This window comes from Petromyzon marinus, chromosome 47 (genome assembly GCF_048934315.1).
Source record: "Petromyzon marinus isolate PM22_M1 ecotype Great Lakes invasive population chromosome 47, UKy_Petmar_22M1.pri1.0, whole genome shotgun sequence".
Taxonomy (NCBI): Eukaryota; Metazoa; Chordata; class Hyperoartia; order Petromyzontiformes; family Petromyzontidae; genus Petromyzon; species Petromyzon marinus.
In genome coordinates, this window is record NC_133713.1 from 4,262,227 (window position 1) to 4,279,337 (window position 17,111).

The following is a 17,111-nucleotide window of genomic DNA, read 5'->3' on the forward strand; positions in this document are numbered from 1 at the left end:
TCACCCCCACCAACCTTGGTGAAAAAGCACCCGAGTGCACCATTACGGAGGACAACTCGCACGGTTCACTCGTGTTACTGCCCCAAACACTGATAATTCCATCGCTTCAAACATGCGCTCCTTGATTCGCCTTGCATCGAAAACACAATGTGATGCTGAACTGTGGATTATTTATAACCTAACTTGCAATTGCATTTCACTTGTACATTCTCTGTTTACGTAATTAGTACAATAAGTCTCACCCTAAATGTTTTCTTCAACTCAATTGTTATCTGCTTAAGCTGGCTTGCATTTACGGCGATTGTATTAACATTGACTCCTCACGTGACGCAGTTTTTGTTTGCATTTGCTGTACTTTATTTTCCTTAGTTTTTATCGATGTCATTTTTGGTGACCCAGGGGTCACACTTGCAAATGACTCCTCGTGGCCTCTCGAGCTCTTGCCAGGTTACACAAAATAACCTTGAAACGTGAACGACCACCGGTTTTAGCCCGTGGCGCAGCGCGCGATCACTCGCCGCGCGCCTCCCATCCTCCAACGTGTATTTTAACACTCGCCAAAATCACTCACTCGTACACTTAAGACAGGCAATACCAGATGTTTTTTTTTCCACTCGCGTAACACAGATCCATGTTCCAGACTGACACACGAGTATGCACACACATCCACACATATAAAGACGTATTTTATTCAACTCCCATCAGTTTGAGAAACCTGAAATCCAGAAAACCCAAAAAAAGATAGCAAACTGCCACACCCAATACTCTTCATTATAGAACCCTAAAGAAACAAGAAGCTAGAGCAATTCCCTCAGAAAAATTCCAAGAATTCTGCGTGGAACCGCCACAAAACCAATGGGCGCTGGCGCTCGGCCGTGTCCATGAATGCATGAAAACGCTGGAACAAATTCATCCCTTTTAAACTTTTGCTTTCGGAGGTGTTAAAATACATCTTTGTGAATTGCTATGTCTCAATGGAAAAATGACATGGAAAAATAGGCACGCTTACACGTGAAATCTGTACACAAATATAGCACTGAAGTAACTTTTTTCCGTTGACTTTTTTTAAAAGGTTATTTAATTGTATTTGGCAACGTGTGCATGACGAGTGAAAAATCACAACAAAGTGCAATCGGCTTGCCGTCGCCGCCACCAAATCATGGCGGCCGAAGGCTCGGATGCCCGCTCCTTCCTCGCAGTAACTCGCCAGCGCTTCACCCGCACGCACACAACTCGCGAGTCTAAATGAGAGTGGCGTTAGTTTGCTGACTATGCTGATGACTGAAAGATCGGCGCGCCGATGACGCCGGCGCAAATAAGTCGGCGCCCAGGGCGTCGGCGCCCAGCCCAAATGTCCCCCCACCGCCCCCCCCAATCGAAGTGGCGGAGGCGACGTCGCGAGCGCCGGGCGCGGAGGGCGCCTCGCTCCGTTCCGCTTGAACTTCGCGCAGGAAGTGCTGGAGCGCGGAGATGTAGCCGCGGCACTGCCACGTGTCGTTGTGCGTCCCCTCGCGGAACGTGGCCATTCGTTTGAGGGGGGCGGGCGAGAGGTCATGCAGCCGGCTCATCATGACGGGGGGAACCAGCGAGTCGGCGAGCCCCGAGATGAACAGCGTGGGCACGCGGCAGCTCGCGATGTTCTCGTGCGACGGGAACCGGCTGCGGAAACACCAGGACGGCAGCGGGAACGGCCGACACGACGACGAGGACGACCCGCCGCCGCCGCCGCCGCCGCGCGAGAACACCGGGAAGAGCGCTTGCGCCATGTGCGGGATGCTCAGAAAGGTGTTCTCCACGATCAGCGCCAGCGCACCATGGTGGAGGAGGAGGCGGCGGCGGTGGTGGTGGTGGTGGTGGAGGCGGCCATTTCCGTCGCCGCCGCCGCCGTCATCTCCGTCCGGCTGCTGCTGCTGCTGGCGGGCGGCGAGGTCGATGGCCACGGCGCCACCGAGCGAGCGGCCAAAGAGGACGACGCAGCTTGGATCCACATCGGGGCGCGCCATCGCGTGCGTCAGCGCGGCCTGGGCGTCGAGGTAGAGGCCGTGCTCACTGGGCTCTCCGTCGCTGTGGCCGTAGCCACGGTAATCGAGCAGCAGGACGTTCACTAAGCGGGGGGTGGGGGGGGGGGCAAAGGGGCGAGACCGGCAGCAGTGACGGAGGAGACAAGAAGCCACACAGAGGGCAAGGGAGCAGGAATCAGCGGAAAAAAACATGAAAGGTGGGATTGGGGAGACACATTGGGGATACAAATCAAGATGTCGTTACAATACCGACTGTAAACAAACAAGTAAACCATTACCTATGTAGAACTTCTTTTGCACCATACGTAGCCAACTGTGCTAATTCACTGTGTAACAAAGTTTGTGGGCAACAATCGCCGTTTCCTGTAACTTTTGAGGCATAAGCAATGGGAAAATAACACTTACTACCCAGGAACAAAAATCGTGTTACGTATAATCGGAGGTGCGGGGGACGGACAACAAACTAAACATAAACCATGGGACGTGAGAACGCAAAGAACAGGCAACGGATCTGATATTTCATGGGACCTCCCTTGCCAGTATCAAAATATAAGAATAGGTTTTACCCTTTCTGGCAAAATATATATTGTGATACTGGCAAGGGAGGTCCCATAATGTAGCTGCTCACCCCGAGCTCTCAATGTCCTGATAGTGGCATTGTCCTTGTGCTGTTCGCCTCTTGGCATCCTCTGGTCTAACACTGTTTGAGACTAGGCTCTAAAGAAAGCTGTCTCTGGTGTGGACCAATCAGTTTCAAAGACAATGCATATAACTGTCAGAGAATGTTTTTTTATTTGTATTTTCACAAGTATTGTGGTTAATGCAGACATGATTCCTTGCAAAAGGTTTCAGTTTGGTGTTTTAACATCTTCACACCTGTTTTATTGCCAGAAAGGGGAAAACCTATTCTTATACTTATGGATCTGATATTCATGGATATTACTATCTGAATTGCATTTTTTTTGCAAGTCAGCTCACCATAAAGGTCTTGAACTAACCTGAAATTAGAATGACCAGGACTGAACCACCCTCAAACCCAAAAACTGAAATATTTTAGAAAATGTGACATGTGGCAAAACAGTTATTAATTTCAACATGCATAACTGATATAATGCAACTGTGGACAAGTCATCTCAGTATAACGAGAAGTGGAACTTGTGAGCGTTTAATCCACGAGTCGCCAATTAAATGCATTTCGCTCTGGAATTGTTTACAATACTGGACCAGTGCAGGTCACACGAGCATCATCAGCCGACAGCCGATTTTCCAGATTTGGCTGTCGCCTGCTGATGCTAGTAATTACTGGCGAAACGTCGTACTCAAATTGTAAATGTTGTGGATTTGCTCTCCACCACACCGGTTGCTGTACTAGTAACGAATCGGCACGTTCTGTTTACGTGACAAACCTTACTAGTTGGCTGTGTCGGGTGGTGGCGGGTTTAACGAAACATTTCTATTTATGCAATCTAACCCAAAAAAACCCATCTATTATGGATAATATTGGTCGCGGAAGCCTACTACGTGTTAAACTCAGCTCGAGGAAATTCACCTAAAATTCTGCGCCGGCCTGGTGGCAGAGCGGTTTGAGCAAGCAGCTCGCAAAAAGGAAATTTACGAAGTTCAAATGCTGGCGGAGGGCTTCCCGCTCAGCCCATCAACCAACCGGCACGCAATTATCCAGCTTCCAACATTTACCGACGGTCCCGGGCCAATCCGGCAAAAACTGCTCCAGTCCGGCGATCGGCACCGTGTGCGTGACAAAAAAACGTCGCTATGCTTGATTTCAGTGTTAAATATAAGAAACAGTACATTGTACACGACATACAACTTAAACAATGAAAATACTGCACCTATCTATATATGACCCCATGGAAAGTCTTCGAGATTGGAGTGGTAAGTACGGTACAGTAAATACAAGAACTTTTTAGAGAAGGACATTTATTTTTCTCGATGTGTATGTTTATTTATGCCAATTTCATAGAGTAAACACATTTAAGGCATTAAAGAACATATAACAATAACTACAAAGATGTGATCATTTTTGTTTGCAAAAATAATCTATTTTAAATAATGGTGATTTGTGATAATCCAGCGTTTTTGAAAATCCGGCACCCCACTCCTCCCCCCCAAAGCCAATGGATAATCGATGATCTGTATGTAGACAGCCTCATCCCCTGCCACAAGAACATGACATTTCCACCAACGGCTCTGCAGGGTCGCGAATAGAAGATAAGCACCTATGCCCGTACGCTCATTTTGAGCAGGTACCGCTCCGACTCGGCGGTAAACGTTCCGCGTGAGGCGCACTGCGTTACCTCGCAGGTGCGCGACCATCATGAGCGCGTTGGGCATGCGGTGGCCCAGGTTCCCTGCGTTGCCGTGGAAGTAGATGAAGGTCGGGACGCCGGCCGGGGCGGCGGGGCCCCCCACGATGTCGCATGCGCGCAGGAACACGGCGCTGAGCGCCACGCCGTCGCGCGCGCGGACTCGCACGCTCTCACGGGGCACTCCCAGCGGGAGCGGCACGAACACGCGCGAGCTCGCCGGCTGCTCTGGGAAGAACAGCAGCTGGTCCTGGCAGCGGTAGAGCGTCGCCACCACCGACAGCAGCGCGAGAAGGAGCAGCGCGGCGAGCGACGGGAAGGGAAACGGCGGCGAGAGGAAGCCGCGGTCGGCGGAGCGGGTCACGTCGCCGCCATCGTCCCCGCCTCCGCCGTCGTCGCCGCACAGGTGGCAGGCGAGCACCAGCGGCAGGAGGCACAGGCGGCAGGCGTCCCACCCTCCCGACAGCGCCCGGCGGAGACACACGCTCGCTCGGCCCCACGCGCGCCTGGCCATAGGCACGTGGCTCCGCGCGTCCCCGGTGTCGGCGCGCTCCACACTCACGTGCGCATCCCGGGCTGCGTCAGGAGCTTCGTGCAGGCCGCACTGTGTGGCGCTGTCCATTACTTGTGCGGCGCACGCTCACGCACGCTCACGCACGCACGCTGGTGGCTGCGCATGCAGGCGCCTGGCAGAACTCTAGAGAGTGCCCAGAGTTGCCCTGGATTCATTAAGAGTCATTTTGTTTGCGGTTTCACGCTGGTCTTCAACCTGCAGAGAGAGAACGTTCACTTAATATTGGCAGAAGTCCTCTCTCAAGACAGGATATTAATTCGATGTAATGTTTGTAAAGTTATATTCCTTAATTATTCGTTTGCAAAGCCTGACCGACTTGGGCTTTCAGGTCTTAAATGAGATTTCCGGCCAAGTGCTTAAAGGTCCACCATGAAAGGTATTCAGAGGTAGGGGGACACATGGGGACGATTGAAAATTGAGACTAACACAATATAGCGCCTTGGATTAAGGCGCGATATAAATGTATACGATATTTACCACGTTCATAAAATGACAGCATCACATTCACTATACCCCAAAGCATAAACAGCCATGGTTCGGATGGATTCGAGAATTGCTCAGTTCCCCAGCCACAACAATTGGGATTAACTGACAGGGGTCAATGTCTCACAGCGATTATGAATCCAAGAGACACGTGTTTGCGTGTATTGCAAGTCTAAACATGACGCGTAATGAACACCCGAGTCAGATTCACCGTGAACAAAGAGGTCGCATCACATTCGTGGCAAGTGAGAATATGCAATACAGGAGGTTGTGGTGAGGTTAACACAATGCAAAGAGTTTGGTGTTTGAGATAGGATCAATATCTGAGTTTACCCTCGAGCATAACAAACAAGGAACCAAAAGCTCTATCTGCCTGTTTAAATCAGTTCAGTGCGGAGGATATCGGGAATAGAATGTGGTCACCTGGCGAGAAAATATCTCGCATGGTGGCTCAACCGTAGAGTGAGCGGCCGGCAAATGGTACGTTTTGCGTTCAAATCCTATCCTAAATCAGAATTGTAAATGCTTTGGGTTTACTCTCCAACACACTGGTGTGCTTAACTATTAACGAATTGGCATGTTTTGTTTACGTGACAAACATTACTAATTGGATGCGTACGATGGTAGCGTGTTTAACGACACATCTATATTTACGCGAACCCAAAAACCGCTATGTTCCAATCCTCGTTGGGGGTTTACTTCAGCCCTTCGTCCCAACGCACGGCATCGTGGTCCTGGCTGGACAAGAACCACAGCCTCCTCGGTGAGGTCAAAGGCCTCTCTGAACTCTGACCTCAACATAGTGGCGTACTCCCGGAAGTGGTGACAGCGACAACAACACCACACTCAACGGAACTTCCCGTGACGAAGAGGAGCGACATGACCCGAAGCTGACCCCACCTTGGCGTGACACTTGACTGTACACAAACTCTTTAATGGGGCACCCGAATAAGTATGCCGGGTTAAAAAAAAAAAAACCCAAGACGAGGGTGAACCTCATTCAAAAATGGGCTGGCATGAGCTGGAGGGCTGATGTCTTCTCGGAGCCTCATACATCGGCGTGCGCCCCGGGAGATTCCTCAGGCTCTGAACTGCGCTGCCCGAGTGTGGGGCAGAAAGCTGCCACCGTGGACTCGGCGACACCCAACAACCACGGAACGTCACGATGCGGACTCTTCACGGGAACCTAAATATCTACGCTACTGCCTTGACTTCCTGTTCTGCTAAATATCACACCAGCGGATATTCTCTGCGATTCTGCAACACATCTGACGGCCGATCGAAACCTCCCAAAAAACGATGATTGAAACAACATAATTCCGCATCCACGGCTGAGATCCAGAACTCAGCCGTTGTAGAAACATGCACAAACTGTGTGAACCTATTTGTGGAATGCAAGCAACGTGTCCAACACTGCCCGGCTTCCTTGACACACAGCTCATCAGCGAGCCCTCCACCACAGTGCAAGGCTTCCTCGACACACAGCTCATCAGCGAGCCCACCACCACACTGCCCGGCTTCCTCGACACACAGCTCATCAGCGAGCCCACCACCACACTGCCCGGCTTCCTCTACACACAGCTCATCAGCGAGCCCACCACCACGCTGCTTGGCTTCCTCGACGCACTGCTCATCAGCGAGCCCACCACGACACTGCTTGGCTTCCTCGACATACAGCTCATCAGCGAGCCCACCACTACACTGTTTGGCTTCCTCGACACAGCCTATCAGCGAGCCCTCCACTACACTGCCCGGCTTCTTTGACACACAGCTCATCAGCAAGCCCCCACCACACTGCCCGGCTTCCTCTACACACAGCTCATCAGCAAGCCCCCACCACACTGCCCGGCTTCCTCACACACAGAAACAATTCGCATTCACAGAAACATTGCATTCCTGAAGCACAAGTGGATAGTCAGAGGCGCTCTCTCTCTGTGTGCGGCTGTGGCTACGAATCCCAACCCCGCACACCACGTAGCTTCGCACTGCGCCAAACACAAACTTGAAGACGGTGGCCTGGGTGAGTGCATCTGCTGCTAATTTCATCAAACTCTCAAAAGCAATCGCACGGTCACATTACTTACGGCTGAACCTCTGGCCTACGTGTCGTGGAAAAGGGCCATTGCTCGATACGTCGCCTATGACGAGGCTCTTTACGAGGCCACACACACAGCGACGAATGCGCCCAGGGCTGCTGCTGCTGCTGTTTGTGCACCGCTGACCAATGCAGCAGCAAACAGCAGTAAATGCGCCGAATCTCTATAGTTGCTCTTCATTGGCCACACAAAATAATCCGTGTGTTACGAGCACCACTTTGTGGGGGGGGTGTCAACAGTGTGGCTAAATTGCCTCCCGCCCGCCCGCCATAGGAACGTAGAATGGCCACTCCTCCGCAACACGCACGACCCCTCCACATTGCAGGAAGCCGGTGACGCCATGAGGCTCGAACCCCGCCCCCGTCCCCTGACCCCACCCCCCCCAGTGCTCATCCAATCGCACGCCTCCTCTAGAGCCCCGCCCCGCGAGTTGCCGCCTAGGCAACGGGCAGGGCCGCGGCCTGAACCGGGAAAACCGCCCCGAGCTGACGCGGACGCTGAAAAAAAAAACCGCGCGCAGGCGAAGGACGCGGCGCGAGGTCGAGCGCGGCGCTAAACGCCGCCCGCGCGGACCCCCGCGAGCGGTCGCCCGCGCGGACGTCGCGCGTACGCCCGGGGGCCCCCGCAGGCCGAGACGGGGGGAGGAGGGCAGCCGCTCCGCCTCACCTCGCTTCTCGCCGTGACGCGACACTCCCAGCGTGCCCCGCGCGCGCACGCGGCGCCGACCAATCAACGGCGGCGGCGACTTGCCCCGCCCGTAAGGCGGGGCTATAAAGAAGAATAGGGTGTCACGTGCTTCGGAGTCACGAGGCGGAACTGAAGGCGCGGCCGCTCTGAGTGCGTGGTGGTGGTGCTGGTGGTGGTGCTGGGGAGCGGTGGTGTCGTGGTTAGCGCTGCGCTGCGCGACTAACCCGGCCACCCGAGTTCGACTCCCTCCCGCTCACGGCCAACACCGGTGGCGGTTATATGAACCGATCCTGTGCCTCCCCAAGATCGACTCGGCCTAAAATCGAGTAGCCGGTGCGGTGTGTAAAACATCGCTACTTTGATAGACAACATCGGCCGGGCGTGGTGCTGGCCACCCACCCCCCTCGCGTGCTGTGCCGCGTTGCCGGCCTTCATAGGTGCTCGCTAACAGCGCTTGCACCAACAGTCTGTTACGGCTACACGGGGGGACCTTTGGTGCTGCTTCTTCTGCCGTCCAAGCGTGAGTCCCTACCGCTGCACGTGGTGCGCTCTGCGCGTCCTTTACTGCGCGCGCGTTAACTGCTTGAGCCGCGCGCGCCGCCTGCGACACGGTCGCCGCTTGGCCTGCGCCGGTGTGCGGACTCGTGTCGCGAGCGTGCGCTCGCCTGTGGTGCTCAATTTGCTCTCGCCGCGTCCTCTCGCACCTCCCTGCTGCAGGCCCAGTCATCTTGCCGTGTTGCCGCGCTAGCGAGCAGCATGAAGTGCCTCCTCATCGCCGACAGCAGCGCCGACGTGAAGTTCGTGTGGGCCGATGCGGCGTTCGCTGCACGACTCCACCGGGCGGCAGGCGGCGTGGGTGTGTACCGCCGTGTGTCTGCCTCGCCCCCCTCACACCGTGCTCCTCGCGTCTCCCACTCTTCTGTGGGAGAGCGGGGGGACGAGGCTCGCACCACGATCGACATTAACCCCCTCCCTCCACCTTGTCTTTACAGATGCGTCGCCCGAGCAGGAGGTGCCGGCGGCACTCGACATGGACAGCCTCGTCTACCGGATGTTCGCCCCTCTCGTGGCGTCGGCCACCGTCCTGGAGACGGAGCTGGAGGACTCGTACGCGTCGTTCGAGTGCCTGGGCGACGGGCGATACGCGCTGCGGCGCTTCGGGGACCTCCTCTACGTGGCCGTGAGCGCGTGCGCCGCTCCGCACGGCGCCGAGACCGACCTCGCACGGGACATCTTCGCCCTCCGTCGCCTCGTGGAGTTTCGCTTCGGCCTGGCCTGCCACGACTCTGAACTGCTGCGCAAGGCGCTGAAGCCACCGGGGCTGGAGAAGAGGCGTCGCGTGTGGGCCGAGCTGGATGCGACGCTGAGCGCGCTGGCGCGGCTGCGCGACACCGAGCAGGGCTTCCTGGTGGAGGCCGTGGAGCGCATCGCGTCGCCGCAGCTGGCCGAGGGCTGCCTGGAGCGCCTCGAGAAGGTGGTGATCGCGGCGAACGCCGTTCCGGAGCGGGAGCGCGAGGGCGAGGAGGTGGTGCACGCGTTTATCCTGGTGCACACCAAGCTGCTGGCGTTCTACTCTGCACGGAACGCGGGGGTCCTGGCCCCCTCCGATCTGCTGCTTTTGATTCTCGTGGCGCAGAAGATGTTTCCCCGCAGGGAGGAGGGCAACGGAGCAGCATCCGAGGGTGCCTCGACACCCACGGCAGCCGCTGACAAACATGAAAATGGCAGAAAGGCAGAACCCAGAGCCACGCTCGGCAACTTCGGTGGCGGCAAAGGCCGACAGCAGCCGCCCGGCAGGCGGCCCGGCGGCAAGGCGCCGGGCAACGGCGGGGATGCCGAAACGGGAAGGTGCCCGGGGAAGGCCGAGTTTGAGTTTGTGAGGAGCGAAGCCGTGAACCCGAGGTCCCAAAGCCCCAGCCGCTTCAGTCAGAACACATCGAGCGAGGAGGACTTTCAGATGGCTCTGGAGAGCGTCGCGGATGAGACCGTGCTCGCCGAGCTGACGGAGGGAGGGTGCCGGAGCGGCGGGTCCTCGACGCTCGCCGCAAGCTCCGTACCGTTTGTGTTTGGCTTGGAGGCGCAGCGCGTGGCAGTGAGCGTGGGGGCCGGCCACTGCGAGGATGATAACGATGATGATAAGCTACCGAAACGCGTCTTCCTGGAGACGGGAGGACGCGAGAGCTACAGCCCGTTCACCCCGCACAACCTCTACTGCTACGAGGTGCACCCCGGCATCACGCTCTCCTTGCTGAGCCGTGGCCCCAGCAGCCGCCTCGCTGCCCCCATGTCGTCGCTGCTCGACTACTTCGTGTCCGTGGAGAAGATTTTTGACGAGGGCATCCGACCCCGACTTAAAGACGACATGGATAGAAAAATGAAACAAATCGTCGACTGCCAGAAAATCGGCCGCTCGCAGACGACATCTCTGCAGGAGGTGTGGCAACTCTTTAAGAGGAAGCTCTTGGTGAAGAGCAGCGAGACTCTGGACGTCGATTGCTTGACTTCGGCATGCCGCACCATTCAAAAGTATCTCTGCAAAGCGTTTAGTGTGCTTTACCTGCTCGATACTCCAAGCGCCCGCATGTACCGGTCCCTTGAGGAGATCGCGCTGCAGTCCATGCGCAAAAAGCTGGAAGACTACAAGGACTTCCTGCTGGTGAAGAGTGCGCGCAACATCACGATGGCTGCCTACCTGGAGAAGTTCCCCGGACTTGTCCATTTCCTTTACATGGACCGGGCCCTGGGGCTCCTGGTCGCCCCAGCACTGCTCACGGAGGGTGGCTCGGAGCTGGGTCATGGGGCGATCGCGGCCGTGGTGCGCGACCTCGTCTGGTGGTTCGTGTCTTTCGCTCGGCGAATGCTGCGGCACGGTTACAATAGCATTGCTCTCCGCAAGGGCGACTTCGTCTGCTCCTACTTCCTGTGGTTTCGTGATACCGGTGGCAAGAGCCTCGCGGCTCCAGACCTGAAGGCGGACGTTGAGGAGGGGCCTGCCGGGCAGCCCGTGGGGGTGCTGGCGGGGGACTCGTACCGCCGCCTCATGTGGCTCTCGGCGAGACGGCGCCAGGAAGAGGTGCGCTGCTACGAGATGGTGGCGCTTCACCTGGCGGTGGTGCCTGCGGAGTGCATCGCTCAGCAATGCCAGCAGTTGGTGAAGACGCTCTGGGAGCCACCAGGGCTGCCCTTGCTTTGACCAACGATGAGCCCGATTGCACGCAGCGATTCGGTTCGCATGAAGCAAGACTAGCTGGGCATCTCAAGCCCAACGTTGGTGTTGCTAGAATCTGCCTCGGGGAATCCAGGCTGTCGATTACTTTACGAGCTTCTGCCATGAGGGTTTTGGTGGGATGCAAGCGTTTGATGCAACTTGCAAAGTGCTGTGGAGCTTGTAGGAAACCCACCCCCCTGGGACCACGCGGCCCCATTCTGCTCCACTCATGAAGCCACGTGTGCCTAAAACTCTTAAAGCTCCTCTGCTGCCTGACCACCAACAGTTCATTCCATCGGCATCATCGGATTGTTGTAGAACGCCCGTCGAGTTGCACTTTAACATGAAGCTGCGTACACTTAGGCCATGGCAACGCTGTCTGTGGCGAAGCATGCGGTTGCTGCCTGTAACAGGCACGACTGGTTTATACGGACTTGTGGATGTAGAAAATTATTGTAAATGTTCTTGGCCAAATGCTTACCATAGCCAGTGAATCTGCAACCAGAAAGAGATACTGTCATGGCCCGTCTCATACAGAACTGCCAATCTAGTTATCCGAGCAAGTGCTTGCATTATCAGGTGTCTCATTGCCACAGTCTCAAGTGGATACATTACCTTGAAGCGGCTGCACTCGCAATGCTTGTCTGCAAACTACAAAGTGTAATGCAGAAGGGCAAGGCCTAAGATTCTATAGTTGAAGTTTTCGTGACTGCAGGGATCCATACTCTGGTTCTTTCGGTAAAGTCACGTAGGTATAAAATAAATTAAATCACGACGTTTCGGACGCAACACAAGCGTCCGTACATCAGGCGGGACAACCACGGCAATAAACAATTGCTGAAGTAGGCAAAAGAGCTGCTAATAACAAGGGGTTATATAGATGAGGGAAAGAAGAACCTGTGGACCTTGCAGCACGCCACCTCTTCCCCTCCCCACCCTCTCTATCCCTGCTCCACAGATGTTTTTTCTTCTCCCCACCCACCCTCTATCCTTGGCTCCTCCCCCCCTCCATCTATATAATCCCTTGTTATTAGCAGCTCTTTTGCCTATTTCAGCAATTGTTTCTTGCTGTGGTTGTCCCGCCTCACGGATGCTTGTGTTGCGTCCGAAACGTGATTTAATTTATTTTATACTTTGTGCCTACGTTACTTTACCGAAAGAACCAAAGAGTAAGGCCTAAGATGTTGAACAGAGATGGGGGTATGAAGGCAGATGTTGGATAAACGTGAGACGATCGTGTCCTGGGGAATGGACACCGAGGCTGCCCAATGTGCTAAATATGCACTTAATGCTCTATCAATTATAAAATAAGTTTATTGACACGTTTATTAAATAAAGGTAACTGTACACATTGAAAATTGATTTTTCAAGACCTGTAGGTTGTGCTTGAAGTTTGTTGTGCAAATGAAGGCATACGACAGTGTGCACAGATTTTGGCATGGTGTGAAATTTCGGTCACATTTAACTGCATGTCTTAATTTATGCCGTAAACGGTGGTGTATGGACATGAGTATTGAATGTTAAAAACGAGATGTTCCATTGTGCAACACAATTTCAGTCCGTGACACGTGAGAAGTTGGAATCCACACACCTCTCAAATGAGTGTAAAGCAGTAATTTTTTTATTGATTTAACATTGTAATGTTAACTTAAATGAATACTGAGAAGTTTGTCATCACCCGTGGTCCCTGGATTGCAGAATTCCTTCACATGTGGGGAGGTCGTCTTACCCAGCTCAGATTAACAGGCACATCTCTGGGGATGTGCTCAGTCGCTCGCTAAAACGCGTCATCACGTAGTGGATTGGTGTGGGCTTGCATCCAATCAGGAAATATGCTGCTTTGAGGCCCTCTGAAGCAACAGCTTGAATGTCGCTGGGAATGGTTTGCCCCCCTGTGGTGCAGCTGCAGAGGTCCCGGCCGAGTTAGGAAAGTGGGTTTAATCTGCACGGCAGCTTCACAGGCCTCCCATTCACGGACATGAAACTGGCGTGTGTGGCATTAGAACCTGAAGTTTGCAAAGTGGCATCTGTCAACCACCAGGCAAGAGAAAATGTAAAGGCTATGTTACAGTCGCACCGAGGCACAAATGCGTCTAGAATGTTCACACACATGGTGACAGAACCAGCTGACCCCAGCACCTACTCTCCATGCACTCGCATCAACAGCTCATTCTCTCCGTGTCCTGAACCGGTTACAATAAGGGCAATCCAGGCATTTAAGTAACAAGATATACCGAGTTCGTGTACTGTATTTCTAGCAACGCGGCAGAATGTGTGGGTCACCAGCGTGACCGAGAGGTGTACAGGAAGCGTGGCAGAGCTGGGTTACTCACGAAAAGGCCACACCCACACAAGCAGCCCCCAAGTACATGGGCCACTGTAAATAAGTCCTACAGCTATTGCAATAAACATGCTCGCAAACCAATGCACTAAAAGGTATGATGTTATGTTGCAATTGCATAAATCTATTTTCATTGATAATGCATGTTAAATAAATGTATATCCGCTGCATATATTGCATAACGGTGTAGCCATCCCTTGGTGTGCACCTCTGCAATGTGCAGTTCGTAAATATAAGATGCTGGAAGTACAATGCCAGATCCCACTCTGGAATGGTGGCTACAAGGCCGTGTGGTGCCGCACACAGGGCCTATGCAGTGGTGACACCACCAAGGCCAGACTGGGTGAACATTTCTGACAACCATCTATCTGAGCATGCAGGCAAAGCCATACTGTTTTCCTTTGGCCCAAGCAGTTATTCGTTTTCAGGAGCGCAGGCATTGCACCTCATCGCGCAGTGCATTTTATAGTTGCCACGTCGCAATGTTTCCAATCAGATTCTCGTAGGGACCGTGCACCAAGAACAAGACAGCTCACGTAAATGGCGTGACTCCCAACACCAGTAGCAGCAGCACTCGTCTGAAAAAAATGACAGCGCCACATCGCCAAAGGTGTACAGACAGAGACCCTTTGTTCTGTGGGGTATTCTGATGTCTACTCAGTGCTGCATTAACACGCGTAATCTCTGAAACCTGAACATCCCCATTCATATACACCGTTGTATAGGCAGATGCAATTTGGGCATAGTTGGCCACGTACAGTTTTGTATTAAGCTTAGCTTCAAGTTCATCTGCACTCAACATTCAGCTATGCACACAGGCAGTAGAAAATCTGCACGCAAGCTATGGGAGTGTACAAATTATTTGAACCAGTCAATGTCAAATTCTACAATCAGAAGCAACTTAGCGTTGTGCAGAGTTACAGCACCAAACTTTCAATACAAAGTAATTGTCATGTACGGAATTATTTGGGCTACTGAACTGCAATTGGCAAATGTCTGCATGTATTTCGGTTTTCTGAGGTTTACAGCCAATGCTGATTGTGGGTCTGGCCCTTGCCTATGTTGACACCCATTGAGAAGGCGTCTGTCAGCAGAAAAGTCACCGCGCTTCTCTGCGATTCATCCATGCGCTCGGCAAACACCAAATACACCCCCCCCAGCTTCCCCTTTCTCGTCTTCCTACTATGCGCTGCTTGGCTCGGCAGCTTCAGGTCAAAATGCGATGGGCACTGAAGCCAACTGAATTGCACAGCTGAAAAGGGGTAGTGTAAAGAATAAATTATAAACATTTAAACCTGAAAGTGCTATCCAGCACAGATTAAGCAGTGAGATTAAATACGCGTTCTACGTGCGTTTGGCAATGGCTACAAACGAGTATAAATTGGGCTCAAGGCATTTAAAGCACTCTTGTGGTGGGGTAAGATGGGTCACTTCTTACAAAATCCTACAAAGGCATTCGTTCGACCGTGCAGATCTCACCATTTTATTTCGCAACAAATCCCTTGAGCTAAAATGCATACTTTCATGCAAATTCCACAATATTCAACAGCGATGCACTCTTGGCTCCAGAATTCTTGATGCCGACACCTCGTTCCTGAGGGTTACTGTGCGCACCCCATCCCACCGGAAACGCGTCGGGGTGCGGCTGCTACTGCTGCCGCGCTCGGCAGGTCACGGCCAGCGTTCTGCACGAGCGCCAGAGAGTCCCCGGCAACACTGGTCACCAGAGGCCGAGTTTGTCTTCACCGGCCAGCGGCTTCTTTTTATTTTACTTACAAAAATGCAGAGGCCTCAAAAAGTTTAAAAACGCCGTGTCCAGTAGAAACGTCCAGCTGAAGTGCTCGCATCTCTCCCCGGGCTGGAATGTCTCCCAACGCGGTTTATTTCTTCATGTCAATTACAGCGACGTGAAATGTATTGGACCAACAGATCGGAACTGTTAAGATCCGCTGTGAGCTTCTCTACCGAGGCTGTAATGAGCGTCTTATATCAGAATCTCGACCATCTCGTTATCCACTTGGTCTTCCTGGGGCAGCCCTGACATGTGCAGTGGGGGTCTCCCGTCCAGTAACTTCTCACCAGCTGCCATCTTCATATCTGCAAGGGAACACAAGCAGGAAAAGGGCACAAATCATGGACGGGTGTACCTCAATATATAAGTTTGGGTTGAGTTCTTGAAAACCTGAATGCAAAGTGAAAAATCGCCATGTATACCGAAACGTATTATCCCATAAAGCCCCCAAATACATTGGTTAAGATGCGTGTTCCTAAGAAAATATTTTCTGACTCAAAGCCTACTCAAATAACACTGTTCAACAAAACTTAAGATTTTTTCATGCATAAATACGGGCAGCAGGAGCATCAGCCTCTCCCTCTTGGGTGTACGTACAGTCCAAAGTGTGATGGAACGTACAATAGTTTGGGCTACTTGGCTTGTTTAAAAAAGTGGCGAGGCTACAGAACGAGGCCAGGTACAGGCATGGACACACGACAACGTGCATTTACTGCAGTTATTTTCACATTTTTTCCACCAATTTTTTTAAAATTTAGAATAACCGTAATACTAAAACAAACGAGACGTAAACTCAAAAAAGTGTTAATTTATGACAAGTAATATTGAATCCTCGTAAATTTCACTAATGTATATCGGGGTACACCTGGACAATCGCCATCCCAATCAGATCCCAGTCATCCCTCTATGGCCTCCTCCCCAAATCGCTCATCACAAAACACCCTTTGATGCAAAATTTCACTGCCAGACTTCTCACCCACACATGTAAATCATGAATACAATTGGTAATCACACTAATCGCAGAGGCTACTATGGCGGTAGTTTTTCAAGGGGTCGATGTTGCTAATTGGAATTCCAATTGGGTATTTTGCAGATTTGGACCATCTCGTACAGAATTGAACGCTGACCGACTGCACCTTACCACACATTCTTCACACACACACACCTACACAACCATCACGACTGCTGCTACTATTTATTACTTATATCCCACTGCTCAATCAAGTCACTATTCTCTCCACACTTATCCTACTTTATCTCTCTTACCCCGCATAAGTGTAAATAGTACCTACTGTGAATAAGTCTTATTATATATTTCTCACCACTTTTTTTGTAGTGTTCTTTTTTGTGCTTTTCTTATTTTTATTGGCATAGTATTTTTTGTTGACTACTTATCGCTAAAATTATTTTTTTTATATATATATAGCTGCTGCACTGTTTGATAGGCGAGCTTGCGAGTAAGCATTTCATTGCAATTAGACTTCTCTGTATCCTGTGCATATGACAAACTTTTATTTCATTTGACTTTCCCAGAGACCTTCAGTCACCTTATCCCTCTTCTATAGCGACTACTATGCCTCACTGT

The 17,111-nt window shown here is 52.5% G+C and overlaps 3 protein-coding genes across 7 annotated transcripts in view; 1 reads left to right on the plus strand and 2 right to left on the minus strand.

The window, feature by feature from the left end:
* Positions 1-673: 673 nt before the first annotated feature.
* ABHD13 (abhydrolase domain containing 13) lies at positions 674-8,254 on the minus strand. Of its 3 annotated transcripts, none has more exons than XM_032971908.2 (3): positions 8,165-8,254; positions 4,337-5,114; positions 674-2,104 (listed from the first exon to the last, which is right to left on the minus strand). In XM_032971908.2, the coding sequence occupies exons 2-3, from the start codon at positions 4,965-4,967 to the stop codon at positions 1,242-1,244; spliced, it is 1,494 nt and encodes a 497-aa protein (XP_032827799.2). In that variant the 5' UTR covers positions 4,968-5,114; positions 8,165-8,254; the 3' UTR covers positions 674-1,241. The 3 variants fall into 3 exon arrangements, with proteins under 3 accessions (XP_032827799.2, XP_032827798.2, XP_032827800.2); XM_032971907.2 differs by lacking the exon at positions 8,165-8,254 and adding an exon at positions 7,487-8,149; XM_032971909.2 differs by lacking the exon at positions 8,165-8,254 and adding an exon at positions 6,398-7,480.
* Positions 8,255-8,267: 13 nt separating this feature from the next.
* HPS1 (HPS1 biogenesis of lysosomal organelles complex 3 subunit 1) lies at positions 8,268-12,755 on the plus strand. Its single transcript, XM_032971902.2, has 3 exons — positions 8,268-8,705; positions 8,903-9,041; positions 9,178-12,755. The coding sequence occupies exons 2-3, from the start codon at positions 8,942-8,944 to the stop codon at positions 11,376-11,378; spliced, it is 2,301 nt and encodes a 766-aa protein (XP_032827793.2). The 5' UTR covers positions 8,268-8,705; positions 8,903-8,941; the 3' UTR covers positions 11,379-12,755.
* Positions 12,756-12,992: 237 nt separating this feature from the next.
* Positions 12,993-17,111, minus strand: part of LOC116952509 (angiomotin-like) — a 36,230-nt gene continuing 32,111 nt past the window's right edge. For all 3 annotated transcript variants that reach the window (XM_032971901.2, XM_076074306.1, XM_076074307.1), the window contains one exon: positions 12,993-15,831. In XM_032971901.2, coding sequence (XP_032827792.2) covers positions 15,719-15,831 — 113 coding nt within the window. In that variant the 3' untranslated portion in view covers positions 12,993-15,718. The remainder of the gene's footprint in view (positions 15,832-17,111) is intronic.

Bases quoted from the DNA above. Each gene is read 5' to 3' on its own strand.
- ABHD13 (XM_032971908.2), bottom strand. From the start codon at position 4,967: ATGGACAGCGCCACACAGTGCGGCCTGCACGAAGCTCCTGACGCAGCC. The intron at 2,105-4,336 runs GTAACGCAGTGC...CCCCCCGCTTAG, and splicing joins GATGGTCGCGCACCTGCGAG to TGAACGTCCTGCTGCTCGAT.
- HPS1 (XM_032971902.2), top strand. From the start codon at position 8,942: ATGAAGTGCCTCCTCATCGCCGACAGCAGCGCCGACGTGAAGTTCGTG. The intron at 9,042-9,177 runs GTGTGTACCGCC...TTGTCTTTACAG, and splicing joins CCGGGCGGCAGGCGGCGTGG to ATGCGTCGCCCGAGCAGGAG.